Raw genomic sequence first — 27,806 nt, forward strand, 5'->3', positions numbered from 1 at the left:
ACTCTTGGTTTTATCTGGTTCTTCTTTACATAAGTGTAACTTCAGCTTCTCCTCCTCTGCCCCTCAACTCCTGAGTGGAGCTACCCACAATTCTCACCATCTTGCAAATACTGGTTTAGTTTTACCCAAAGCCTGTTCTTTTTCCATGAAGATGAGGTAATTTTGTGCATTTTAACACACTCTGGAAAGATCCCTCAAATATTTCTGCATCCTTTTGAAGCACCTCATAATTTCTAATTTGTTCCCCTGCTTGTTACACACAGAGCCACCTCTAAGGAGTACTGCCTTCAAATGTGGTTTGGGATTTCTGTTTTTAATTATGTTTTGCTTTGTTTGTACAATTTATCTCAAAAAAGTTTTACAAGGGCTAAATAACCTTTTAGTACGGTGTCACAAAAAGAAATAGCTCTCGTTCATTTTCAGGAAAGAAGATGCCCAACACTATTGCCCTGTAGGTTGATGAAACTGCCAACTTTATTTTTATTCACAGACAATTCCTGAACTGTATGAGGTTTGTGTGTAAATGCATTTAATTCTAGCATACTGGCACTCTATTTACAGCATTAGATACTTGTGGTTTTTCTTTGGGAAACAATGCTTTCTACCCAAAAAGGTTCTTGCTATTCCCAGTTGAACTGCGCTGTTAACATTTGATAGTTCTTGAATGCAACACACTTCTTTAAACTGTTAAGGAGTTAAAGCTTAAAGAACAAACTTTGGTTTCTTCACTCAAACTGTAAATTAGTCACTGTAATGAATTCATTAACATTGTTAAAAAAAAAAAAAAAAAAAAGTAATGCTTAGCAACAGTATACATTTTTTTCCCCAAAATTTAAGTCAATGTTTAAATTTCACATGGAATTCAAATCACTGTTGGTGACTTGTAGTGTTCATCCAGAGATTCTTAGAGCATTACACTTCAAAACAAATCATCCATCTTGAAGCTCCGCGTGGTCTGACAAAAGGCTCTGCCAAACCACCGGGCTGGCGGCAGGTGGGGATGCGGGGGAGAGCACTGACAAGTGCCGTACTGCGTGTGGCCTCAGCTCCCAGCACAGCTCCAGGACAGTGGCTGACCCTTCGTGGTACATGCATGTGAAGTCTGGATTATTGCAGTTATGAGAAGTTACCACTTGCAGTAAGGGTTACACTACAAGGCTGCTGTTTCCATCAATATCCACGGCACACTTGATCCATGGCCAAGTGTATTCTGCAACAGAGAACAGTAATAGTGAGAATCTTTTCAGGCTCTCTCAAATTGTTTCCCAAACTGACTGGCAAAACAGCTCCTCGCCTTCTGGGTTGCGTGTTCACTGCCTAAACTACCAGTCCTCCCTCCCATTCCCTACCCCTCTGATTTTCTCCCTCCCTTTTCTTCTGCTTGCGTGACTCACGAGGTTCCCATCCCCTCACATGAGCTACACCCTCCCGAATCAGAATTTCAACACCATGCTTCCCTTGCTGCTACCACAGCACTTCAGCCTGGACCCTTATTTTCCTGTTTTCCTGCTACAGGATGAGGACCCAGAAGTGCTGTGGTCTTCTGAGTCAGCAGCTGAGGGGGCATAGGAGAAAACACAGCAATTCCCAACTCATTTTCACTGTGACATTGTACAGAAGTTGCAGGGCAACACCCATATCCTGTACAACCCATCAGTCATGCTATTTTGAAGTTATACCATGCAGTGGGATCCTCTGACTGGCTTTAAATTCACCTGAGGGTTTCCAACAAGGAAATTAAAGGCTTACTGGGGGGAAAGGCTTATGAGTGGGAGGGAATAACAATGACGTGGCTTCCAAAATTAGCATTCATAGCTTTAGAGTCAGAACTTTATTAACAGAATGGTCAACAGAGGAGAGAACACACAAGAAGCCAGGAGCGTTAGGCTTTATCATCCTATTAGCTTCTGCATTTTAATAGCCACAGACAAAACTAGGCAGAGTGCCTGGGAACCTCCTTACCTCTCAATGGGGTACCCTCCTTCACAGACGTTGACCAAGGCATACAGCTGTCTCAGGGCATACTCATACTGAAATAAACGTTGTTAATAATTACCAGGATGATGAGCAATTGTTTATGCAAACTAAGTTGTGGAAGTACTTCAGAGATGCTATTGACATTCAAGGCACTTATTTGCAAGTCTTGACAATCTAGTACTAGACTAAACAGATCTTTCTTCTGTGTACCTCGTTCTTTGAACTTCATTAGGTAAATTCAGCTGTTGCTACATGTTACCCCTTAAGGAGGGCCCACCTATCTAACCAATTGCACTCAAAAAAAACACACAACAAAAAACCAACAAAGAACCCAATCAAACAACCGCCCCTTCCAAAACACTAAAGAGGAACTAAAAGTTTAACAGAGCTGTGTGACCTCCTAGCAGCCTTGCTGATTAGAAGTTCCAGCTGAGAGATTGCATCTGCTTTTGATTTGCAAATAGTACTTACATCTTGTTCAACTGGCAGCTAATCCCATTGTTTTCTGCTAAAATCAATCTTTTTTGATGTTGATTCATCCTACCTGTCTGCTTAGGTTACCTTGCCTGACATTGGGGTTGGGTTTTCTGGAATGGAAACTGACCTCTGTTATTCTTGGCTAAACAGTGCCTAGCACAACAAGATTTGGTTCTCAGCTCGGATCCCAGGAAGAATACACAGTAATAAAAGCCCTAAAACATACGTTGTTCTTGGGAGTTCAACCCCATGGTATCATGGATATCTTGATAGTATCAGCTAGGCTACTGCAAGGAACTATGCAATGTGCAATCAGAATAGAGAAATTTGAATGTACTGTGAATTCAGAGTGGTGGTACTGCTATGTTCCTGTTTTACTAGTAGCGATGCTTTAAGCAGAAATACAACATGGCTTAGTTAATATTGGGATTTCTGAGGAAGGAGTTCCTGAAGGGATACCTTTACCTATTAGGGAGTATTTTTGTTTGCTTTTTACTAAAGGTATTTTTAGTAATCTTCATCTACAAGCATGGTGGAAGTGGTTTCCTGCTTCCAAAAACATCAGTCGCCCTTTCTCCAAAACTAGGCTGTAAGACTGCCCCAAGCTAGCTTTTTAATAAAAGCTCATTTTGCAGACCTGCTTATGACTACTTGTTTTACCAGTATGTGTATCAGGTTATATCTAACACTTTACTTACCAAGGGAGAGTGCCAGTTGAAGCAATGAGCTTTGAAGTGGTTCACCGCTGACTGGTAGCAGTCATAATTGTTGATGGTTGATCTGTCTGACAGAATTTGGTTGGTCTGTTCTCTTGATCCTGTTATTAGGGTAATGATCTTCCGCATGGATTCCTTGATAAATTCTTTAGCCTGAATAGAAAACAAGAAGAACTTTAAAACATGCTTTTTCTGAGCCCCAATTTGAAGACTTTGAATTAAATTTCTCATTAAACCCTTCTTGGCCTTCAACTCTTGGGATCTTTAAGGGATTCAATTTTGGCTCTTATATTTGGCACAATCGTCTGGATCTGTCTCTTAACATACAAAAGAAAACTAGGGAGATGAACACACTCCTGGTACACAAAATAGCTCATCCTCCTTCTGGAGTTCTGCCAGAAGACAGTACCAATAATGGCTACACTTTTGCAGGAGCTTTTGATCTGGAAGACTTCACTCCTACTGTGACAAGAGTTCCTCTAATACCAATGAGTAATTCCTCCCAGCAAGAATTTCTATGGAAGGCAATAGGGAATTTCCTGGCAATACAAGCTGTAAGGTTGACTATTGCATTTCCTTACATCTGTCTTGATAATTAGTACTTAACACACCTCAGGGAACAGATCCCTGAATTTTAAGGAAGAATAAACCATCAAACAGAGGCTACCAGTCTGAAGAGTAATTTTGTTACAAATTGCAAAAACTGGAAGAAATCCCACTGGTTCTGGGGTGTGACGTTGCTTTTAATTGACATAATAAAATATAATTGACATTATATTTTTATTTAGTATTGCTTTTTACTGACATAAATCTGACCTTACATGTAGTGTAGTGGAGTTTTTGTTGTTTGCTTTTCATTTAGTTTTGGTTTTCTTTGCTTACCTCCAGGTGTGTTTTCATCTCTGCAGCAATCTTCCTAGCCTCATACATGTCATTGGTAGCCATCAGCTTTCGTTTCATGATAGCAAGAGGCACATCAGGACTAGGTGTGAGGTCGTAGTGTTCTACAGGTGGCAGTGAAATGGGGGCAGCTTTCTTCCCCATGCCCTGAAACTGCATCACTTTCATAGAGGAGATACTCTGAAAGTTAGAAAATAAACAAGTAAACCATCAAGAAACTCCAGCAGGAAGTGCATCTTGGCTTTGCTGTGCAAAGCTAAATCTCTAAACTTGTTTTATTAGAAAAAATAAAGCAGTTCATAGGGTTGGAAATGGTGGTGGTGGTATTTTTTTTATGTTGTTTTGTGTTTTTGTTTTTGTTTTTTTCTTCTGTTTTTTCTTTTTCCAAGATCAAGGCTGCCAAATATTTAGGAACTTTTATTTCCAAATCTCTAAAGGGAAAAATATTGTCACATTAACTAGCCTGGTATTTTGACAAATATTTAAAGTATTTCTATAAACACATTGAATAAACAGGACTATTATAAACGATGTATCACCTCTTAGCTCCTCCCGTTCAAGGGAACAATGTGTTTTATTAACATTACAATAATATTCACAATATGCCTGGAAGTGGCTACCACACTTCTTATACTTGATTGATGTGAAGAGTTAAATCATAGGCAGAGCTTGGAGGACAACTTGTATCCTGTATTTCCTTTAGCATCAGGATCATCAGCTCTTCGATGCTAAGTGATTTTCTGTGTGTGTGATGAACAGTTTCATTTCCGAAATCAACAGATTACATTGTTTTTAAAGGGACAAATGTGTAGGGCAGAAAAGGTTCTAAAATACATCTGACCAGGAAGCCCACTCACATACATACCTTGTTTCCATACTGCATCACATGGCTGGTGTTGGTGCGTTTCTTCACCAGCTGAAACTGCTTGTGGAGTGTTTCTTTTCTTAGATCCTCCTGCATGAAGAAACTTCCATGTAATCACAACTACTTAAATTCAACTATTATAAAAATGTGAGGAAACCTAGAAAAGGTCTTGGGTGCCAGCTTGTAGAAGGAAGTACAGGGCATGAGCTATACAACCTTTGAAACACACAGAAGTAAAAATGGAAGTGAAATTTGATGGGGTATTCCCAAATTGCTTTTAGTGAGCACCTAATCTTCCAGAAAATGTGCAAGAAGGGAGAGGGCTCACATAAGAATTCCAGACTTGTTTCAATATCACTGTTTTCCATGATGCTAGCAAGTGGGTTAGCTACAGTTCAGTATGTAAGGAGCTCTGTTGAAGAGGTACAACTTACTGAATGGCCCAATTTGTTTAACAAATTTGGATATGTTGTCTCGGATTAGTAAATTAAGATGATGTAAACTTGAAACTAGAAGCTAGACAGTTTCTAATCTTACTAATAATATATTTAAATACATTTAGTTGCCCAAACAAAGATTATATGGTTCTGAATAGTAAATAGATCCTTTTATTGACTCAATTTGTTGATTTCAGTCTCACATGAAAACAAAGATTTTCATAAATCCTTTAAAAGAACTTTTATTTTTTTTCTAAGGCTAGTGACATTCACGCATGGAAATGCAGAAACTTTATCTACTAACTTACCATATCTGAATCTTCCATCCAATTCACGCTGTACCAGTCACCAAGATAAGTCTGCCTTTCATCATCGTAATAACATGCATAAGAAGACTCCCTGGGATTGGCAGCAGTTGTTGCATAAACTGTAAGACCAATGGAAAGTAGGTTTTGATTTTGTTTCATTTTTAAACACCCCAACCCTTCCATGATTTATGATATACTAAATATATAATATATACAGACAATATATTTGCCTAAGGATTTTGGTTGTCAATCATTTACTTCTAAATAACAGGAAGAAGAGAAACCTATAAGCCATTTCGTTCATCAGCGTCAGTGCTGTTTAAGAGCTCCTTCCTTGCTACCGTGTGGTCTGGAGCATTTAAACAAGAATATGCACTTCTTGGGGGAAAAAACAGTCAAAAACTACTCTTCAAAGAACCACCTGACAATGCACACTGACAGCCTATACATTTTCCTAATTACAAGGATGAGAATTTGTTTCCAAGCTTAGAATAAATCCTATAAATCATCTTTATTCTAGAAAATTCTTTTTCTAAGAAATATTCTCTCCAGGATAGCACTCTACACAGAGGGAAAAGCTAAACGAACCTCTACAAGATCTGACCCAAACACAGCATTTCCAGTCCTCTCTTTCACAACAAATATTTTAAACAATTCCTTGTAGATATTAATACAAAAGCTATTGTGGCTTTTTGCCAAGGTCAACTCATAGCATATTTGCATGACTGGAGAAACGTCCAAGTTTCAGAATGAAAAAAGTTGTGCATGTTTTTCCTATAGCTACAGTGTTGTTTCCACTCAGAAGGTATCTACAGTTTAAAAGCCAAAAAGAGTCTCAAATCCTGTCTGTGCAGTGAAGTGCTCTTTCTTAGCATCTTTTACATGCTTACTAAGTAACCAGTTAAGGTTTGCAGGCCACAGCTGAAGGCCAGCAAAGACAGCTTCCTATTCTAATACATGAATTGTCTATTTTCCACCTTTGTAAATCAGTAGTAGAGCTAGCAATAAAACCAGTCACCAGACTGGAAATTCCTAACAGAATAAACTTTGAAACATGCTGATTCACTGAGCATTTTTGAAGAACCTCTGCTATGAAACATTCTGTGTGAACTTTCTGCAAATCCTTGACAGAGCTGTAAGTCCAGGTGGCTGCTAGCCAGACTGCTCCTGGGCAAAAGACCCAGGAAGCTGCGGACAGGCATGTCCTTGGGTCTTCCCTCGAATCAGAGCTTCAAAACCATGAGAAAGCCAGAGCATCTGGTCTCTCAGACACGAAGCAGAGCATGAAAGAGTTGTGACTCCTCATGCTAATGAAGGCTTAGCTCCCAGCTCTACAGCAGAGATTAGAAACCCTGAAAAATCATTGTTGCACTTCCTCTATTACCACCCAAATCAGGGTAGCAAACTGCTTGGCAATTGCATACCATGGTTGCCTTTGCTACTCAACGAAACCGTCAGCAGGAACTTCATCCCTGCTGTTAAACAATGCTGAAGCTGAGAAATGTCAGTATAAGCCAGGTGCTACCTGTTAAGGGCAACCATGTAGTTTCTGAAAAGAAGTACTTTTTCAACTTCTCATTTGCAAGAAACTGAAAGCCTACATGGTCTTTAAAGAACTAACGGAGTCCTAGAAAAGGAACTTCTCATAAATGGGAAACATTTATTTCTCTAACTCTTGTGCATCCCTGCTAGAACTGTACATGCAAGTGCCTACAACCTCTCCTTGATACAGTATCTGTTTAGGTCTTGCCTATGACAGGCTGAGAAATCTAAGTCCATTCAGCTAACTGATTGCTCACCATTGATATGATCAGCCAAATGATTCATCATAGATCCAGACTCACATGCTTCAATGTAAAACACCATCTATAAAACAGATCAGAGACCTTAAGAAATTCGATGAGCAAATGGATGAAAGTCCTTCAGTATTTTTCAGCTGTAGTTAAATGGCCTGTCCTGATATTCCCAAAACAAAAGCTATCCATAATGCTACAAAAACAAAACATGAAAGTAAATAGATCCACTTTTCTTTTTTGTGAACTAACTATATAGAAAAGGGAAAACAATCACAATAAAAATATGCAAACCATCCCTATAGAATCCATAGGAATCTAATGACCAATGTAGAAAGCACAAATCAAAAACATGGTCAATCTTTAGACCCAGCAATGTACCACTATTACATGTACGTTTCTGGAACCAATGGCCACTTACGTGGTCCTAAATACAACAGCCATAATAGACAGATTACCACAGAAAGTTACTTTAAAAAGGCTACCAAAATGTTCTAGATATTAGTTTTTCAGCTTAAAACAACTTGTGATGAAATAAACACACAGAATTTTCTAAGAAAAGGTACAGTCTCTTCAGCTACATTAGTAACTGTAAGAAAAACATGAGGCATATCAAACTTCCTGTAGCAAGAGCACAGTCTGAAGTGAACAAAGCACAGGAAGGACAAGTCAGGTACGCATTATGAGGGTGCGGTAGTTAGAGATGTTGTTTCTCCACTGCTGGTCAGAATATATACGTTATCGAAAGTCTGGGCTACAGCTGTGCCGCATCAATTGCAAATAGCATCAGTGAACTAAAAGTGAAAAGGGAAGAATTGGAGAGGATCAGTCCTGTAAGTTCAAAATCCTAATTCAAGTTTAATTGTGCGGTATCAGATTCCCTGTGCTTTACATGACACTGGAACTGAAGACAAACCACGCTCCTCCATGCCAGCCACTCTTTTAATCACACAAAGATATGCTTCTTTACCTTTTGGTATTTCTTGTGATGATACATGTACCAAATAGTCTTATTCAAGTCCTTCACATGAAGCTGTAAAATAAGAAGGCTTGTATTAAACTTGTATTAAAACCACTGTTCAGCGCACACAATTCATTTAATAGTAATAACTACCAACTTTTGTAGATACGTTTGTTCCTTCCCCTTAAACATATCTATAGTTTTGTACTTTTGAAACACAACACTCTAGTATTTACCACTAGAAAAAATGGGTCATGGTGCCAAATGATGACCCAGAAAACTGGAATAATGAGGAGAATATTGCTCCTTTTCTGCCCCTAATCTCCAATATTACAGTGCATTGAATATTGAGTGTTTTAGATGTAGTATTTAAGTATGTCACTTGAAAGATGTTTTTTTTTTTATTACAGATGTCACAGTACTCCCCCATAATACTTACATCGTCATCAGGAAAAGCTAGAAGTCCTGGAGCTCCATGGTCAGTGAAATAAACAAATACATGATCCTTGGGACCACTGTAAAGAGGAAATAGCAAACAAGTTTTTCTAACCCCTCCAACCTAATTTTTACCACCATAAACACTGTCTGCTTATCAATGCCAAGGCATGTCAAAAATTGAAAATAATGCAGCTGAAACACCTCCTGCTCTCAGTAGTAGTTTTTCCTCCTAAAACATACTACTTCATATGCTTATGAAAAGAAATGGGTATCTGGAGGAGGAATAAAAATGGGAGTATATGGCTATTCCCCCAAGCATGGGGGATCAGTCAATTATACCTCATGTTTCAGACTGAAAACTGATTGCTGATCAGGCAGAGGCTGGTACTTGGCAGGAGTACAACTGTTTTTTAATGCTTGTCTGAGGAATCTGTTTTACTGTGGGCATTTTAGTAAAAATGAAATCATTTCATAACTAAGTTATGGTAAGGCACCAGTAACACATGATAACCATAAAAACTTTTAATAAGATCCTTATGTGTATTTATGTTCTACCTTGTTGTGATCCATATGGCATTAGATAGCCACCTCAGCATTGCCCTATGTCTCCACAAAGAACTGATCTATAAACAAACTCACCCATTTCACTAGACTGGTATTTGTCCTACCTGGCTCTGCAGACGGTTGAGCACTGCATGCTTTGAGGCATGGATGCCCTAAGATCTGCGTGGCACACTGTTTGCAGTAGAATTTTATTGCAGTCTAAATCAAAAAGATCATGTTTCTGATACTAAGAACTTGTCCTAACAGCCAGATCTGCAAAGGGATTTTTCTTATAAATCACCTGGAAGATTCTCTAGAAGGCTTTCAGGCAGAGGAAAACAGTTCTTGCCCCACCCAAGAGCAGAAGTCAGGGCACTGACTGAAATTCACACAACAGAGCTTAGCAAAGGCTGGGAGGCATTTTTCTCTCTCTCACTCTTGACTGTCAGTGCAAAACATTGGGCCAAGGTGAAATGTAAATAACTAAGACTTTTGTAACTGGGTTCAAGTTGTCTTCCTGAGCAGCTAAGAGTCTTTGGCCTTATGCATATCCACTCCTTTATTTGACTTATAATTTCAAGGTTTTACAGGCGAGGTGTGTTCTCAAGTAATTTTTTTTTAACTAGGCTAAAGAATGTTTTATATTTGCTGCTTGGCTCATTGCAGATACTAGAAAAGAACAATCTTGTAACCGTCCAGTGATTTATTAACTTTTAACCTATGTGACTTGCATAGATAATTTTCTATCTCAGCTCTTCATGAGGAAGTTTAAACAATTGAGAGCAATAACTTATTCAACTCTTGCCCGGCTCCTTCACTGTTTTTATTGTCCCCAGTGCCAGGGCAGTACTCTTCTATTTTGTTTCATTGCTTTGTCTCTAAATTGAACTGTTGGATGAAATAGGCACTTATGCGATTTTACTTATTTAGGCTAATTCTTCCAAATGGTCAAATTCATATTTTAAAGTTTTTACAGGAAATAGTGTATATAGAAAATTATAACATGATATAACTGTCTGCTAGCAGTACTGTCAGAAATATACCACACCTTAGAAAACAGACGTCATACTTGTACATCTTACATTTGTCATCTAAATGACAAATATTGTAATATAGCTGACACTGTCCTCAAGATTTTTTTTTATATTTTCACTTATACTGGACTCAATACCAGTCAAATGTCAGCAAGTTGCTTGTTGGTGCTAGATAGTTTCAGACACCAGAACCATTGTATCTCTAATGTGAATGACCTGGAATTGCTGCATTCTCGAGTCATAAAAGGCTCTAATTTACGCTCTTCTTTTGCTGAATTCAGTGCCGATGTACAACTACACATGCAATTATTTTCTAAATGAAACTCCTCTTACCTTTTCAATACTTTTCCTGATCCCACGCCTTTCATGGCTTCCGCATCCCCTCTAAGAACAGCAAGGAAGTTCTTTGGAGTAACATCCTAAGAATTTAAGAGGATTTAAATTAAATGTGATCATAAAAACAAGAACACCATCTTCATTTAGAAAGATGGTTTCTGAAAGTTAGAACCCATGCACAGATAGCAAGTTTAGCTGGCCCTTGATGCTCAGAACAGTACTTCTTCAGTTTCCTGTATTGCTCATACTGGAAGTAATTCCTGTTCCAATACTTCAGCACTTAAAAAAATAAAAATAAAAGTGCAAGCCAAGCTGGAAAAGTGCTTTTGTATTAGAATGAAGATTTACTCATTCTGTATAGTTATAATTGGAAATCCACATTTTTGTTCCTACTTAAATTTCTGGGGATAAAAGAACAGTCTTACTGCCACTATGCAACTCAATCTTTATAGATTCTCGAGATTTTTGTTCTGGTAGTAAAGCCAAATAAAAAGCTCCTGCCTTGCCCCACTTTCACCTATCTCTTCAGCCCTACATCCAGGTCCCTACCATTACATTACGCTGGCAAAAGAATTTCTGGATCTAGTCTTTTAACTGTATTACTGATATGGTGTGGAATAAATAAATAAATAAAGATCCCTAAATAAATCATTTTGATTTTAGTTTCACTGACAGTTTCCCATCTTGAACTTAACACTCCACCCTCACCCTTAACTGTTGGGTTGCATGCACAGACCCTTCCTTTCAACCTATCACCAATAGCACATTAGGCACTGATGACTCACTCAGATACCAAATCATGAAATCACCAAGTGATTGCATTAGTCTTCTGACTTAATGAAACAATTCGTCTTAAAGAGCTGTTCTTCAGATTGAGTTATAACAATTTTGAATGAAAGACAATGTAAGGATTTGCTTTTATGACCACTGCTTCACTTCCAAACGTCTAGTGTTTACATTCATCTAATGAACACGGAACTTTATGCCAAATCATGCATGATGGGGATTTTACACTATGTACATTTTAGTGTGCAAGGTACAGTCTAAAAGATTTTATCCAGAGCACTGGCTAACACTGAATCTTAGCTTCCCTGGGGAATGGGGTTTCATTCCTACCTCCTTCGTATAGTCCTTTGGCACTCCAGCATACACATCTGTGCCATTAGGTCTATTGATGACAATGCCTTTTGTGGGATTCCTGAAAGTTTAAAGGGACATAAATATGAAGAATTAGTAATGCACTACACAACAGCCACAGAACAACTAGAAAAACATTTAAACTGTCCTGCCTGGCAAGCTTACCTTAGACAGTACGAGTACTTATGCCATGTATTGTTAAGTCAACACAGAATGCAAAGAGCTTTTCCCTTCAGTCAGTTACAGATGCTCAGTTTAGGTGTCTTTGCCCTCACAGTACCTTCAAGTATCCTACCTCAGATTGTGTAGATTAATTTGAGGATACAGGCAGGTGGTCTGTTATACTATTATTTCCCTGCTTTCAGTCTTGTCCTTAATGCCCTTTATTCTCTGCTCCCACTGCTGCTGTGCAAATGAAATCTGCTGATTTCTGCTCAAGTTTGTTTCAGAATTAAAGGCTGTGTAAGTGAACAGTTTTATATCAAAAGCAATGACACACTCTAGACAGTGACCAAGGATGTGACATATACACTTCTTTGTTCAATCTGATAACATCTTTTCAACAGAAGCTCAGTCATACACTGAGCTTCCCCATGCTTGTGTTTTCAGGTTATCTGCTGAAAACTGTTATGCCTGGGAGCTAAGATCAATTGCTCTCATAACAATGACGAACTGACAAGGAGCTCTGGAGTCCTCAGTATCAAAGATGCTGAGCTGTGGATAAAGGCTTAGAAAGCTCAAGAGCATGTTACAAAGCAGACCTACTGTGCTGATGCATAAAACATCTCTGTGCATATCTCAGGCAGTTTTAAAAACTGTTCCTACAAAACTACTACAAACTCAAACATATTGGTGACTATGGCATATTTTAGCAAACATAATTTGTTACCAGTTCATGTTCAACACTTACTCATCATTATCTGCAATGTCATCATACATCATGACAATGATCTGTTCATCTGGAATTCCATTTCGGTGTACGATCTGGTACGCATGGCACACATCTGCCTGTAAGCAAGCAGGTTTTCATTACTAGCTTTAATGGAGACTTTAATGGACCTTTGAGAACAGAAGAAACAGTTTGCCAACCTAAGATCATGCTATTGTCCAAAAGAAACTCCATCCTAGTATTTTAATTTCAAATTTAAGAGATTGAGGGTTGTTAGAGGGCTGAAATGCACAGGTTCAATCCAAAACTCAATGTCTTTCTCTAACTACCAATAGCTGTATTAATAACAAAGACTATAATTAAAATCTCTCCATCTACCTATTTCAAATTCCTATTTAAACAGAATCCAGAAGTTAACTGATACTTGTTATAAACAACAAAATTTAACAAAAAGTTCTCGGCAATGTTCTGAATTCTGCAAGGAAATCTAAACGAAAACATTGTGCACTGACAGACAGATTCAAAGCAGAGGAAGAAGGAGTTGGATTTCCACCAATTTCAATTAGTTCTGCACCAAGCCTGCATGAATAAGCAATAAAGACTGTCCTTGGCTTAAACAAGTACAGTTTACCAATCTCAACTCTGCAAAGATTTAGTTTTAGTTTGTTTTTTTTGTTTGTTTGTTTTTAATTTTGTTTTACTACAAAACAAAACTTTGTTTTTAATTTTAGTTAGGGAAAAATTCCTTTTTAATTATGTATTTCTCATAAAGTGACACCACAGCAAGTTCAGGGCAAGAAAACATTTCCGTGGAAAACAGAATTGCAAGCTTTCTGTTCGGGCTATTTTTCTGACCTGTAGAGGATATGAATAAGCACATTTTCTTTATAGAACTGTCTTCTGATGGCACAGAAACAGCAATACTCATTAAAGCACTACTACAGTCAAGTATGAACCTCTATCAGAATGTTAAATTCATAGTGACCTCAGCACATACTTTTTTTTTCTTTTAGACTTGCAGCCTGTGAATGACTGAACGAGTTATCAGCAATCACACTTAAACTCCTGAACTACAAAACCCAGATGCAAGAAAACCTGTGCAGATTTAATAGCAGAAATCTCACCTAACAAATAAAAATTCCAAATGTAGGCAAGAAGTAAGCTTTAAATCTTACTTCTGCAGAACTAGTCTAGTTTGCTAATTCATACACCAAACTAAAGTGGCTTATGTGGACCTCCTAAATTTTAGTTGACTTAGGTGCATTAGCGATTTCCACTAGTTTAACTAAAAAGATGCTGTAAAATCCTGCCACTTTAAAATCCTTTATCTCCCAAGTGTGGCTGAAAAACAGCTGGCAGTTGTGCAAGACTCCGGGAAGGGCGAGGCACATTCACTGTTAAGGAACTCTCCCACAGCAAAATCTCTTCACGCAACTAACCCTGAACATTAAACTATCCTTCCGAAAGCCGTTCCATGTCCTACTCCGTGAGTCCAGCTAGGCTTTCTCCCACCTGTCCCAAGCAATCTGCACTGTTCAGAGTTCCCCATTTCCTTGTACAGCACTATGGCAGCTGCTGCCTCGACAAGTCAAAGGCAGAGGTTAAACCCAGTTATAAGGGTACCCCGTGTGATACAAAACACTAGAGTGCAGATTTGACTACACATATATTTGATTTTCAGAAGCAAGCCGGGCCAAAGTAGTAGAAAACACTCATCTGGGCTTCTCTACACAGCCTGATGAGTAGATAGATCACGGCTCTCCTCTCACCCTCAAGACATAGTACACTGCTTCTGTTAGGCTGACAGAAAGAGCGACAGGCTGGCAACACAAGGAGATGCTGAGGCTTATTATAGTGACAGAATGCCAACATATTCAACTGGCAAGTCTGTGCTCCCATAGATACGTGCCTGGCCCACAGGAACTTCTGAAGTACTTTAAATTAATACCAAAGTACCCAAAATTAGTTCAGCTTTGTAAATGAATGTCAACAGCCTTTTTTGGTGTCTTCTTTTCCTTCTGATTCATTGACTGTTTACTCACTGTCTTGTCTCACTCAGATCTTGGTGGTAAATTTAAATTCCCTACTGTGCATGAAAACACATGAATTCCCAACAACCTTAACTTATGCCTGTTTGGGGTTTGTCTCAACCTTTTAAGGCTTCTGCTAAGAGAATTGTGCCTACTGGTAATGCAATGGTACCACCAACATAGGCTAGAGTAGCAAAAATATATTTTGCTGCTAAAATTCCTTTGGTTTAGCTAGAATAGTTTTGAGCAAATGACTTTTTGTGTGTAAAGGTAGCTGACCAGACAAGCCACCTTTGATGCTGGTCATATGCTTGTCCTGTTTCCTCCCACATACAGAAAAAAAATCATCTCTATAAAACCAGAATAGAAACAGCCTGCTGCTAGAGTAGGGAGGCATATGTGAATCTATTTCCTGTTGATCAGTAAGTGCCTATCAAATATTGCTGTTTAAGCCTTGTTTCTTCCAGAAGTATTTGTGACATGGCTATACATTTAAACCACCCTAAAAGAGACAACTAACATTGTTCCCGGTCTCTAGTTGGTGTTATTCTTGTTGATTTTGTAAGTGAAATGAATGCTATGAACATTTACTGTATAAAACCATCACTAAATGCAAGTCATGATTTTGTGGTCATGATTTGGTGTGGGTAGCAGCTGTCCTGTTAGCAAGAGCAGAGAAGAGGGAGAAGGTATATATAGCTGTACAGCTGCACCTGCACAACCCAGCCCAGGTGCCAGTCGTAACGGAAACTGTTAGTGGGACGGTTCAGATCTTTTATTCCCAAGTTCCTCTAAACCTGTTCCTGTATCAGCAAACTGCTATGTAAGATCTATGCTTAAATTCACTTAAGTAATTAACTCTTCGATCTTGAAATCACAGGGATCAGAGGTGGAACTCCCCTGTTATCCTGGAATGGGCACTGGGAGAAAACTCTAAAAGAAAACAACAGCAACAAAAAAAAAAGGCAGCCATCCTCACTCTCCTCTATCATAAAGCTATTTAAACATTTCAGTGATACAGCTTTTGAGCAGAATGCCTTTTTTTTTTTTTTTTTTTGACAGGTCTGAGAGTGTTGTCCAAGTGCTTCTTGAACTCCAGCAGGCTTGGTGCCGTGACCACTGCCCTGGGGAGTCTGTCCCAGTGCCCGACCACCCTCTGGGTGCAGAACCTTTCCCTAACCCCCAGCCTGACCCTCCCCTGTCCCAGCTCCATGCCATTCCCTTGGGTCCTGTTGCTGTCCCCAGAGAGCAGAGCTCAGCACCTGCCCCTCTGCTCCCCTCGTGAGGGAGCTGCAGGCCGCCATGAGGCCTCCCCTCAGCCTGCTCTGCTTGGGGCTGAAAATGTCAGCCATGCTTCATTCCAGCCCTTAAACACCAGTCAATGAGTCAAAACCCATACCTGTATTAAGGATTTAGGAAAGCTTTTCCCATAGCTTCACTTACAATTTGATAAGCACAGTGAGGAAAAGCTAATTGAAGCCGAGTAGCCAAGGCATCCTTTATGTCTGTTAACAGAACAACCAGAGAATTTATACGGACTATCCTGAACTAAGGAACTGCTCTGCTTCATAGTGCCCAAAACTCTTCATAAGCACAACCCCTGACCCATAAAGCTCACTAAGTGCAAGACTAAAAACAGTGACCAGAAATAAAACCATGTATGCAAATTTAGAAGCTTATATTTTCAGCATTTTAATTTTTTAAAGCTATTCTTCCTCCTTGAGCATGTGCTCTGCCTTTGGTAGGACTGCATTTCACAGCAGGCTTTTCCACTGACACTGTTCGTTTTTGCCTTTTGGGGTATCCAGACAGAATTGGTCTGTCTCTCCTCTTGATCTACTTGTAAAACCAACTTTAGGTTGGAGTTAGCTGGTACAAGCACACCAGTAAGAACAAGAAGCACTGTTTTTGTCTAATCAAAAATACTAAAGATATGGCTAAAAACACTGAAGAACGGAGAATCACCAAGCATAAGTCTATATGTAGACTAGCTCTGTAATAACAGGGAGCCTATCACATTAGACTGTATACTATACAAAACATTTAACATTTATGTTAAGAACTTGATCAGATAACTGTAAAAGACAAGTTTTGATCATCCTGGCGTGGAAACAGTCCCAGTTTAGGCACCAAAATGGAAAACAAGTGCCCTGCAAGGTGTGAATCTGAAGCATAGATAAGTGCAAACAGTGGTTTTTTTCCTTATCTTGCCTACACTTGAGGTTTGCACCACTGACAGCGGATTCTGACCACTGACAGATAAGTCTTAGAAGGAGTTTCAGATTCCTTGAGGTTACAGGTGCAAACCAACTTTCTGCAGGGTCTGCACAGTCTTTACAAACTTACTGCTGCTGGAGTCTGTACAGTGTTCAATGATGGACTACTTTCCCAAAAAATTTTCATGTATGAAATTAGACACATTTTTAAAAATGAACCTTCTCCCCCTCCTTTTATGGTTGCGTACTCAGACGAACACATCCTGTCACCAGGTAACTACTGCGGAAGGCAGCGGAGTACGTTTTGACTGTGCTGTGTGCAGACAGCATGCAAAGCAACTGGAGCTCACAAAACATTAAGTGTAATACATACATGCAGTGCTATGTATTAACTGTACACCGAACAGCTGAACTGAGCAATTGAAACCCAGATACGTGTCAGCTGAGGTTTCAACTTACAAAGGGATATTATGAGTGCTTAGTGGCATTTAGGAAATAGTGTCTGGTCTGGTAATAAGTAACAGTCACATTGAGTATCTACTTACGGGAAAATTCACATCTACAAATTCTTTTGTATGCAGGCTAGATCAGAGAGGTTCTGAGGAAGAAAGGCAGGGGCAGGAGGATAAAGTGGATTAGAGTACAATGTATTTTCTTCTGCAATTTCTCCTTTGGAAAGTAGAAGAATTACAAAGAATGAAGCAAAGAAATCATCAATTCTGAAGCACTGCATAGTTTTCTGTTAGTACAACTATTGCTCTACTGAAAATTATTATTCTGCTGAAACTTGTATGTTTACTGTAGCACAACTGTCATGATGGATCAAATATAGAACTGGAAGTTCAAGTCTGGTTCGTGGTTCCAGAGAACACGTCATTTAAACACAGTGTTTTTGCTTCCCTAGCTGGAAATCAGGGAGTACTAACACATGCAAAGACCTTAGTGATCACTGCATAACATCTCTGAAAGTCTGTAAGAACTCCTGAGTTCTCTGCAGTACCTTTCCTCTTCTGTCCAACTCTCCTCAAAAGTATCTATTGTTCTGCCAGTTTTGCAGGGAAAAAGTTTTCCTAAATTTCTGATACCCGAGACACCCTTTTCCAGCTTACACTTTGTAGCACACACATAGTTCCCTGACCAGCTGCTGGGCCTGTCGCAGAGTATGCCCTCCTGCCAGGGCTGCTCACTCCTGCCCGGCCCCTGAGGTTGGCCAAAAGAGGCAGCTAGACAAGACAGCACAGGCTTCTGACGCACTGCACCTCCTGGGAATTAACTCTTTTGTAAGAAGCTAGGCACACTGACTTGCCCGGAGCAGATCAGTAGGAGCTCAATCCCATTGTGAAGGATCCGTCACGCTGACTCTTTGTGTCCTAATTTTTGTTCCAAACGCTAATAATATACCTGAAACAAGAGGTAGGGGTTAAAATACAGACGTTTCTAGGATTTAAATATTACAGATATTTTGCATTGCTAGTCAATGTTCTCTCCAGAAATGAAGGTATTCAAAGAAACCCCATTCTCGATTTTCTAATCCTGCAAAGTATCTACCTAACTATGAGCAAGTGACCATGTTCTGAAGTTAATTTTCTGGTGTGAAACTGACTTAGCACTGGACACAAATACTTAACGTTACATCTTGCATCCTTCATAACTTCCTTATACCTGGCAGAAGTACTTGCTATTGAAGGCCCACCAGCAGAACTATTTAAAGCCCTGTGCCTGGGCCACTGTAGAAAAGGAATTCTCATGAACCACAGCTTCCAAAAAGTGATTTTATTTAAGAACAAATGTTGCAGCACTAACTCCTCCTAGAGGAAGTGAGCCAAGAAGACTGATTATACAGCAACGCAACAACCAAAGCACGACTCAGAATAATTATATTTAGACATGCCAGGAGGGGCAGTGATAAGTACAACACTAGTGGTTTTGCAATTGTTTTCTGTTGAGATTTCAGCTTTAAAAATATCTTCCTTCAGATTTCATTTGCAATAGGAATAGTCTATGATAGGGCCAATAATATATCACTTATAGCTATCTGGTAATGGTTACAGTTCAAGGAGCTGCCCAAATCCCTAAAGCCAGTTTGTCCAAACATTAAGCTAGCATTTGCCAGTAACAGGTTCTTCTTCAAGTGCGAGAACGTTGTCAGTCTGGTTCACCAAGTTTTATGCTCATTACTGCACAGAAAGTACCAAACCAACTGTGAGCAGAGAAGGAGGAGAGGCATAAATTTAAAAGCCAGCATGCACAACGAACACATAGTAGGTTTGTTTCCTCTCTCAATCAACAGAAATGAAGAAGATAAGGTCTCTCTATATTTTACAGGCAGCTGCATTAAAAATAATCATTACATAGCAAGTTTCAACTGTTCAGCAAGTCAGTTTGATATATGTACCCAGAACATTTACTACAGCCTAACTTCTAAAATACTGGTTTTGTACACTAATGTGTCTGTTCCACCTTAACTAACAATAGTAAAATATTTTTCTAACATTTAGAAACATACAAATGTATGCTTTAAGTCAGAGTTAAATAGACTGTGTTCTCTATGAAAGCAAGATGTTCCCATCTAACAAAGACCATGTTTAAGTGTAGATGAAATCTGTTTAAGGGATTGCCCAAGAATTCCCCAAAGGAAAAAAACTGCTCCTGACTAGTCTCCTGACTGCTGATTATAAGCCTTGAACTTAATCAGAGTTAAGTCACAGTCCTGTCCATCCTGACACTCGCAATCAGACCATAATTCCACAACATTGCCTTTGACAGCAGCATCAATTTTCAGGGTTCCTGTTTCTTCTCCTCTTTCCACCCTGCACCCCAGTGCACAGTGTCCTTGTTGTGGCAGCACAAGTCTATAGCCATGAAATGCTTGCCTTAGAACACTGAGCAAACTGATTCAGGCTAAAAAGAACCCTTGTCCTTCACCCCACAAAAACATACTGTAGATATACAGCCTTAGCCAAGACTTTTGCTGGCAGAGAAGAAATGGAGATATTTCATGTTAGGATATAAGAAATCAAATGGACAGAAACATGCATGTCTCTCAAAAATGAGGTTTAATTCTAGACATCACTTACTCACCTGCAAGTTGGGGTCAGATGCTCTAGCATGAAAATGGAATATTTAGCCTAAATGATACAGGTGTCCCAAGATACAGAAGTGTGACTAGAGGAAGAGTACAGCTCCTGCTGCTAATGACAACTTTTCAGAAGATGAAAGGCTGGACAAAGTCTTAAGCAAATAAATTCATATACTAAAAGGAAAAGCAGAGGGTAATTTTGGGCATGAGAATGACAATAAAAGAGCAGGCTGTGCATGAATCTTGTTGCTATTCTTTTAGAATACTCCGCACACTCCTGGAAGTCCAGAAGTGGAAGCACCTGCCCAAATGACGTAAGGGCTGAGCTAACCTAGGTAGCTACCATCTCCCTGCACATCCCAGAGCAGGCATTTTCTGGAGCATGGTCAGTGTCAGCATGTGGGACCAGTGGTCCTTACCTGGTGTCGATAGTTGTACCAGCCATTTGAGCCTGCAACAATCACAACCCAGTGCTTGCCTCCATCTTCAGGTTCTTCCAGAGGGAAGGTGCTGATGCCCAGAGCACAGCCCAGCAGCACAACCACTTCCAATATCATCTCTGTCCTTTATTTATTCCGCAAATGGGAGGAAGAAAAAATCCCTAAAGAAGTTTGAGAGAAGTAGATCAGAGGACATCAGTCAAAAAAAACAAACCCAAAGCAAACACCAGCAGTACCACAACTAGATGTCCTTCTTGTGTATGCGCATTTCAAGGACAATTCAACCCACAGTGTAATTTCTGGTCAGATCTTAGCACCAAGCTGCTGCTAGTTACAAGACTTTTCTGTCAGCTTTCAAATCTAACTGAAAGCAGTCCTGAACAGTACAACCATGTCTTTCAGCTCCCTCTGGTTGTTTTGTTCTATAGTAGCTGGCAGTGACTAAAATCTCTAACACAGGACAAGTACCACTATCAAGCATTTCATAGATGAAATTTTTTCAGGGTAATACTGCTCTCTTGGTCTTCTCTGCTTGGTAATTTACTGGTTTCTGCTCACTGGCAACAAGCCCATTATCATGAAGTCAAATCCCTGGTGATGTGGGCACAATGATGCACAGACACGGAGAACTGCTTGGGAGTGCAAGGTCAGAGGGCCACAAAAGCTCTCTGTACCCACAGTGCCAGCAAGGGTGGGGACAGCCCTTAGTGCTGTTTTGCGCAAGATACAGCCCTGCTGCTGAGGCTGGGGGGAAGTGCAGGCTGTGAGAGCCTCGTGCTATTTGTGCAACCTGTTATGCTGGTGGAGAGCAAATGTGAACGGGTACCACATGAAAGAGCAGTATTCTCATCTATTTTGCACAATGGTTAAGCGTATGCACAAGCTGCACAGTGACAGAGTAAGGCCTGAGCCTGTGAACCCAAATTCAGAAAACCAGAGCCAGAGAAGAGTTTCGAATCCAGGCAGAAATGGCATTTTCTGCTTTCTTGAGAGGACTTTCTTGAGGGACAGGTAGCGTCCCTACTAAGCGGCTGCCTGAGCACCTCAATCGTCTGATTAAGTTTGCTACAAAACCAAACCACTTGCCCATATCTAACAAAAAGTTTGCTTTTTTGGTTGGGGGTGAGTGGGAGGAGTGTTATGTTCACCTGTCACACAGTCTGCTGCACCCAACGTGCCATCCTAAAGCAAAGTCCCCCTAAGAACTGCATGATCCTGTGTGGGATTTGATACTTGTCTGGTTACAAAAACAGATTCTGGAAGTTGATCATTGCTCACACGTACATAAGAGGTTTTGTAAGAGTGGAATAGTCAACTTAGCGTGGCTTTTACTGGAATAAAAACTGGGAATTCCCCAACGATACTGTGTCATCAGAAAGCCTAACGCCAAAGCTACCACTATGCCAAATAACTAAACAGTACCAAAGTCAGTATTGCGTTACCATACTACATAGTATCAGCTCCACACAGCCAGAAACATCCATGTGCAGCTCCTCAAGCGGGGCTGAACCAGAGAAGTAACCAGCCCGCTCCCAAAGTGGCTGCGTGTACTGAAAGCTGCTCATGTAACACGTAGTATGGCTCTTTCTGAGACTGGATCTCCTCGTCACCAAGAGAAGCAATGCAGGTGGTAATAGGAAAGAAAAAATTATACATATTTTTGAACTTTTTTTGTTTTCCTTTTTGATGGAGCTAGCACAAAGTGAAGGAAGTCATGTCAGCACACTGTTTTTTCTACAGGAAGAGCTATTACCACACCAGTGAACTCCAGAACAGAGAGGGGAAAAAAGAACTGTTAAGTGCTGTGACAACACTTCTTCCAAAAACTCGTTTGACTCTAGCACACTTATCTTTCTGGAATAAGCCTCTGCTGGCACTGCCTGCAAGCAGGAGATTTGGGAGCAAGAACGATACTTGGTAACTTAACAACACAGAGTTTGCTGAATTATTAGCTACTTCAGCAGTTAGATGTACACGAAGGAACGAGCAGTAATTTCCTGTGATTTGATAGAAAACTACAATCTCTCATGTTTAGCTGCATTTGTGAATTCTTGTCATGGTGCTGCCATAGAATTTGTATGCCAAGTCTGCCTTGTCTACCTTGTCACTTCTTCCGATGACTCAGATAACATACCAACAACTGCCTTGAGTATGGGCTGTGCTTACAACATCCAGAAACAAACAAAAAAAGGCACCTATTCTATTGCCTATATCACGGCTGAGAGTCATATCAAGTTGTTCAAAACTTTTGTCAAGTGCCAAAATATGCCATAGATAAACAAACCTATTCCTCCCCACTACTCGGTTTCAGGGATACCTAACTCCTGAAATAGGAGACAAGAAGAGAAAAATCAATGTATTTTAGACCGTACACATAGAGATCTTAACTGAGTTTGACATGCTGGAATATAAAGCCAAGTTTCATGCGAACAGATCCCTCAAAGCTCAGCATTTGTTTCACATGAAGAAACCTCTTCCATGTTAATTAAAGCATAACTTCTCACTTCTCCAGCTAAAATCGTTCGTACTTACAGAAGTGCAAAGAGGAACTAACCAGTTCAAGTGATACTGAAGGGCTGGAGATCCTGCCACATGAGGCTTAGTTCTTGTAGATGCAAACCACAAACTCAAATTCAGTGGGTACCAGGAGAAGCTGCGGCACTGGCAGCCACTCACTGGTCAGCACAGTGTGAGGGCAGAGCCCGGCAGAGGCACCCGGCGCATGGGGACAGCCACTGCTGGCACACCACGCAACCGAGTGACTTCAGAGAAAACACACTCCCGAGGGCTATGGGCTGAACTGGAAACAGTTTGAGTGTCTCAGCTGATAGATTCACAGCCTGGACCACGCTAACGCAGAGCTCTTGCTGCCAGGACCCCAGGTGAGCAGGACACGGGCGCTCCAGCTTCCAGCCCCATGGCACAGAGGAATGAATGAAGACTGAATATGGAACGAAGTCTAGGTTACCAACCCACCCAGGCGGTCCCTCCATGAGGAACTGAACAGCCTCCCACGCAGCACAAGGATACGCAGATCCTCACATTTCTCATCTCTGTTGACATGAAGTTGGGAACGATACAGAAGTGACGGGAAAAAAAGTGCCAAGCAATGTTTGCACTGTTAGAAAGCCACCCGTGTTTTGTCACGGATTACTTAGGATAGAAAACACTCCTCCCTTATAGTCTCTAATGATATAATCCCACTTATCTTTTTCCTATGCTATAATAAAATCGTATTAACAATAGAAAGGGAAAAAAATAAAAATAAAAAACTAGACACACCTCAGTGCATTAATAAGCCACAATTAAGAAATGCTCTGTTCCCCAAGGTTTCTCGAGGAGTTTTTAAGATAGGCTTAACCATTAAACACATGTGCAGTGGGAACAGGTCTTTCATTCCTCATTTCCAAACACTAGAGAAAAATAAATACATATTTCTGCTTGGTTTAAAGAAAGAAAGCCTTTGATTGCTCAGGCAGGCAATTTAAAAAGATTGCATTCTGGGTTGTGTTGAAAGAGTACTTGACCCACAGCTGAGAAGAGAAAGTTCCCGTCACATGCTATGTCTTCAGGTTGTATTAGAAGAGAAACCAGCTTGGCTGACCAGCTTACCACAGGCACGCAAACAGCCTTTTTTTTTTTTTTGAAAGCAAGGAATAAAGTATCTGTCACAAGCCATCCTAACTGCATGCAAAGCAAGAGTCTTACTGCACAAAACAAACATGATCAGAACTGAATCCATTGTGATCAACTGATCAAGCATGGCAGAACTGAAAATTCACAAGACCATTTTACAGCTTTGGTTAACCCCCCAAAAATAGGAAAGGATTTCATCAGCTCTTCCTAGTGTTCCTAGTGGAAGAGTTAACCTTGCTTTGGAGACCACGTCAGGAGCAAGGCACATCTCGCAGACACAGTGGTTCAGCATCCAACCCATGCACGCAGGACCATCGTGTGTACGCTCACAGTTCGCACAGCCCTGGTAAGCAGCGTGACCAGAGTAATTCACTCACCTCTTAAAACCTGCACGTCCTCCCTGAGGTCCCTTAACCATTTTGCATCGCATTGCTAGCACACTTCCCTGACTTACTATCAGAGGGATGCTTAGCAGCACCTCTGGAAGCAGCCGGGTCTGCTAGGATAATTCTGCTGGCCAGCAGCCTGCTCCTGCTGTGTTCCCAGCCTTTCCCTAGAGAAGCCCTCCACTAAGATCAAAAGTCTCAGAGCAGCAAGATACCAGCTCCCGCTACAGAAAGTAGCTCACATTGATCAAAGTATTTTCCACTGGTGTTTAGAGAGATGTTGACACCCCAGTAGCTTAAACTCCAAACAGCTCAAGCACAGCCTCTAAGAGCTGCATAAAGAGAAGCCGTATGCACATTTTCCCTTCATATGAATTAACAGCAGTCCTGGAGAAAACAAACAGCCTTAGCTGATGCTGATCAGCTGATCACTCCAGTTCTTGGAAATCTTTTTTTTTTTTTTTTTTTCCCAGCTGCTGTTCTTATGACCTTTAATTTTCAAAGCATTTTTATGACCTTTTAGTGTTCAGAATCAAGCCACAATTCCTTTTCCCAGGTACTGCTTGCACCCAGCCTGTCCCCACAACATTTAGGTGCTGACTTCTGCAAACAATGCGACTCGTGACAGCCCTCCTCACAGGAGCCTGGTGCCTGCAGAGCCCTGTCAGCAATATGCTACCTACTTGTGCCGTCCGGTCCGTGGGCTGAAGCACCGAAAAAGCCTCAGCCCTGCAGAGTTCGCCTGATTTTCTTTGTACACTTCCAGGGGAGGAAGGAGAAGTCTTTGTGACCGCAGCCTCTGATAAGCTACGTTTTGAAGGAGATGGAGATTACGGTCTCTGTTGCAATACCATTATTTACAAAGTCTACATGTAAATACTTTATGAATCAGCTTAATTGATTAGGACTAACGCGTCTAGTGGTTAATACACCTTCAGAAGGTGTATAAGCCACTTTCAATGCAAAAGCAAGAACCGATTCCTGCGTTATCTCTGAACAACTCAGCGCATTTCCAGCGCTAAATCAAGGCACCCCAGTGCAATGCTGAACTCATCCCGCTGCGTGCGGGCTCCTTTCCCCCAGCAGCAGCGAGGCGGCACCATTTCCCAGAGGAAAAAAATAAATAAATAAATAAAATAAAATACAGGACTCGTCGTGCCGGACCCGCTCCCGGGGTGACTCCGAGCCCCTGGGCACAGAGCCGAGCAGCTCCGCCCGGTGCGGCAGCTCCCCACGCGCCTCCCAGCCCCCCGACGCGCTGCCCCGCGCTAATTACGGGGCTAATCAGTAATCATTAGGAGCCATGACCCCCCCCCACGGCGTAACACGGACCCCCAAGTCCCACTCTGGCTTCCCCCGCCCGCTGCCCGGTCCCGGCCCGCCCTTACCGCGCTGCCTGCGGGCCGCGGGCGCTGTGATTGCTGCGGGCGCGGCGCGGGGCGCACCGAGGCCACCGCGGGCCGCGGCGGGCGGGCGGGGGCTGGCCCCGGCCAATGGCGGCCGGGCGGGGGAGAGGCCGCGACGCCCCCGCCCCGCCGCACTACGTACCCCGGCATGCCGAGCGCTCCCTCGCGCCCTAAGGGCAGCGGGGCTCGGCGCGCGAGGCACGCTGGGAGTTGTAGTCCGCGCGGCTCGCGTGGCGCCGTGCGAAGCTCGCGAAGTCGTGGAAGAGGACGAAGGGCCTGGGGTCGTCCCGAGGTGTTTCACCCCCCCGGCTCTAGTGGGGTGCAGGAATCTGCAGGCAGCACCACACACCAGCGCGGGGCTCTGGCCTGGTGGCTCCCTGTTGTCTGTGTCATATCTTCCGAAAAAGCTGAGAAGCTCTGCTGTAAAGTTATCTCATTTTTTAATGAAAGAGAACAAAAAATCATTTTTGGGAAAAAAAAAAAAAAAGCCACATGCTACTTGCCCCATTAACCACAGAGAGAGGAGCACACCTGCTTCCGTCACACTGGGTATCGGTTCGAAAAAACAAGTTTACGATTTGTGAGCAACCAACCGCATTTTTGAATGTCTGCAGAAAGTCGTGTTTCTGCTCTGAATTTAACTCTTGTCTCGTCTGCACCACCTCAGCTTTGGTTAGGTTCATAAATGTAAAAGGTCGGTATGTGTTAATCATCAGTGATTTGTGGAAGTGCACAGTCCTGACATCACACTGTTAAAATTCGGGCTGGTTCAGAGATGTCCTCCTTGACTCAACACAGCCCATCGTGCTGGTTATCCAGCAGGGAGAAAACAGCCCAAAACCTTCCTTTCCCCTCAGTCTAATTTAGGCTTAGACACGGGTCATGCTTGTGCTCTGAGCACTAGCCACCAGCCCTAAAAGCCATCTAGTATTGCTTAATAGCATCGCTGACCTGCCTTCCAAGTCCAAAGGTGTTTTTCAGGCTGTGTGCCACTGCTGAGCTGTGTGGATGCACCTTGTGTCAGCTGTCTCTCCTGAAAAGGACAATGATGTCGTTGCCAAATAACTGTCTGTGGATTCTTCACTCATTAAACATCAACAAGATGTTCTTCGCTTTGAAAAATAACAGGTGGGAAGATCCCTACATGAACCTGCATCTTGGTTAAACATACTAAAGACACTCAGATTTTTACCACCAAGTGTGATTTTTTCTCTGATGGTGTTGAAAAGAAGTTTCACAAGCCTTCTTGGATCACCTGGGAAGCTTGTGTAAAGGAGGGGGGGATGCTGTTGCTGGGCACGTAGGCTGAAGTGAGCTGAAAGAATGTCAAAGTAGAGCTTCAGGGAGTCTGAAGCAGTGGCTAGGTCTCCTACAGCAGGAATCCAGCCTGACGCTTGCTACCATTGCTGCCATGGAAGAGAAGAAACGAAAGAAATAATGGTTTGTTGATCACACAAACACAGATTGTATTGCTATATAAACAAACATATGTGTAATCTTTTCAAAAAGAGAAAAACATGTATGGAGGTGAAAACATCATGTGTTTATGAAACATTTTGCTCCTTGCTCTGACAGCTCTAGAAAGCAAAAGTAGCCTTCACCCACATGTCTCATAACAAAACTTTGACTCTTTAATGCATATCCACCAGCCCGCCAAAGCCACACAACACAAATGAGAACTAAGATGCTAGCAAACTCTGAAAGTGTTGACCAAATGAGAACAAAAAAACCCCACGTGTGAAACTTAAAAACTTGCAGATAAAGTGGGTTCTTTTTTAACATTCAGATTTTAACCAGCCAAG

At 41.3% G+C, this 27,806-nt stretch overlaps 1 protein-coding gene across 3 annotated transcripts; it reads right to left on the bottom strand.

The window, feature by feature from the left end:
- Positions 1 to 452: 452 nt before the first annotated feature.
- On the bottom strand, positions 453 to 26,124 carry LGMN (legumain). Of its 3 annotated transcripts, none has more exons than XM_084287687.1 (14): positions 25,987 to 26,124; positions 20,556 to 20,737; positions 12,833 to 12,930; positions 11,902 to 11,983; positions 10,783 to 10,868; positions 8,874 to 8,949; positions 8,444 to 8,506; positions 7,480 to 7,546; positions 5,681 to 5,799; positions 4,936 to 5,025; positions 4,053 to 4,250; positions 3,153 to 3,323; positions 1,963 to 2,030; positions 453 to 1,210 (listed from the first exon to the last, which is right to left on the bottom strand). In XM_084287687.1, the coding sequence occupies exons 2-14, from the start codon at positions 20,691 to 20,693 to the stop codon at positions 1,171 to 1,173; spliced, it is 1,296 nt and encodes a 431-aa protein (XP_084143813.1). In that variant the 5' UTR covers positions 20,694 to 20,737; positions 25,987 to 26,124; the 3' UTR covers positions 453 to 1,170. The 3 variants fall into 3 exon arrangements, with proteins under 3 accessions (XP_084143813.1, XP_084143815.1, XP_084143814.1); XM_084287689.1 differs by lacking the exon at positions 25,987 to 26,124 and adding an exon at positions 18,360 to 18,458 and having other exon boundaries at positions 20,556 to 20,692; XM_084287688.1 differs by lacking the exons at positions 20,556 to 20,737; positions 25,987 to 26,124 and adding an exon at positions 17,603 to 17,726.
- Positions 26,125 to 27,806: the final 1,682 nt, after the last annotated feature.

This window comes from Netta rufina (genome assembly GCF_964035555.1).
Source record: "Netta rufina genome assembly, chromosome: 5".
Lineage (NCBI taxonomy): Eukaryota > Metazoa > Chordata > Aves > Anseriformes > Anatidae > Netta > Netta rufina.

Excerpts from the sequence above, each read along its gene's own strand:
- LGMN (XM_084287687.1), bottom strand. The coding sequence starts at position 20,693 with ATGATATTGGAAGTGGTTGTGCTGCTGGGCTGTGCTCTGGGCATCAGC. Across the intron at positions 8,507-8,873 it reads TAGCTTTTCCTGATGACGAT|CTTCATGTGAAGGACTTGAA; the intron begins GTAAGTATTATG and ends CTTATTTTACAG. Across the intron at positions 3,324-4,052 it reads AGATGAAAACACACCTGGAG|GCTAAAGAATTTATCAAGGA; the intron begins GTAAGCAAAGAA and ends TTTTCTATTCAG.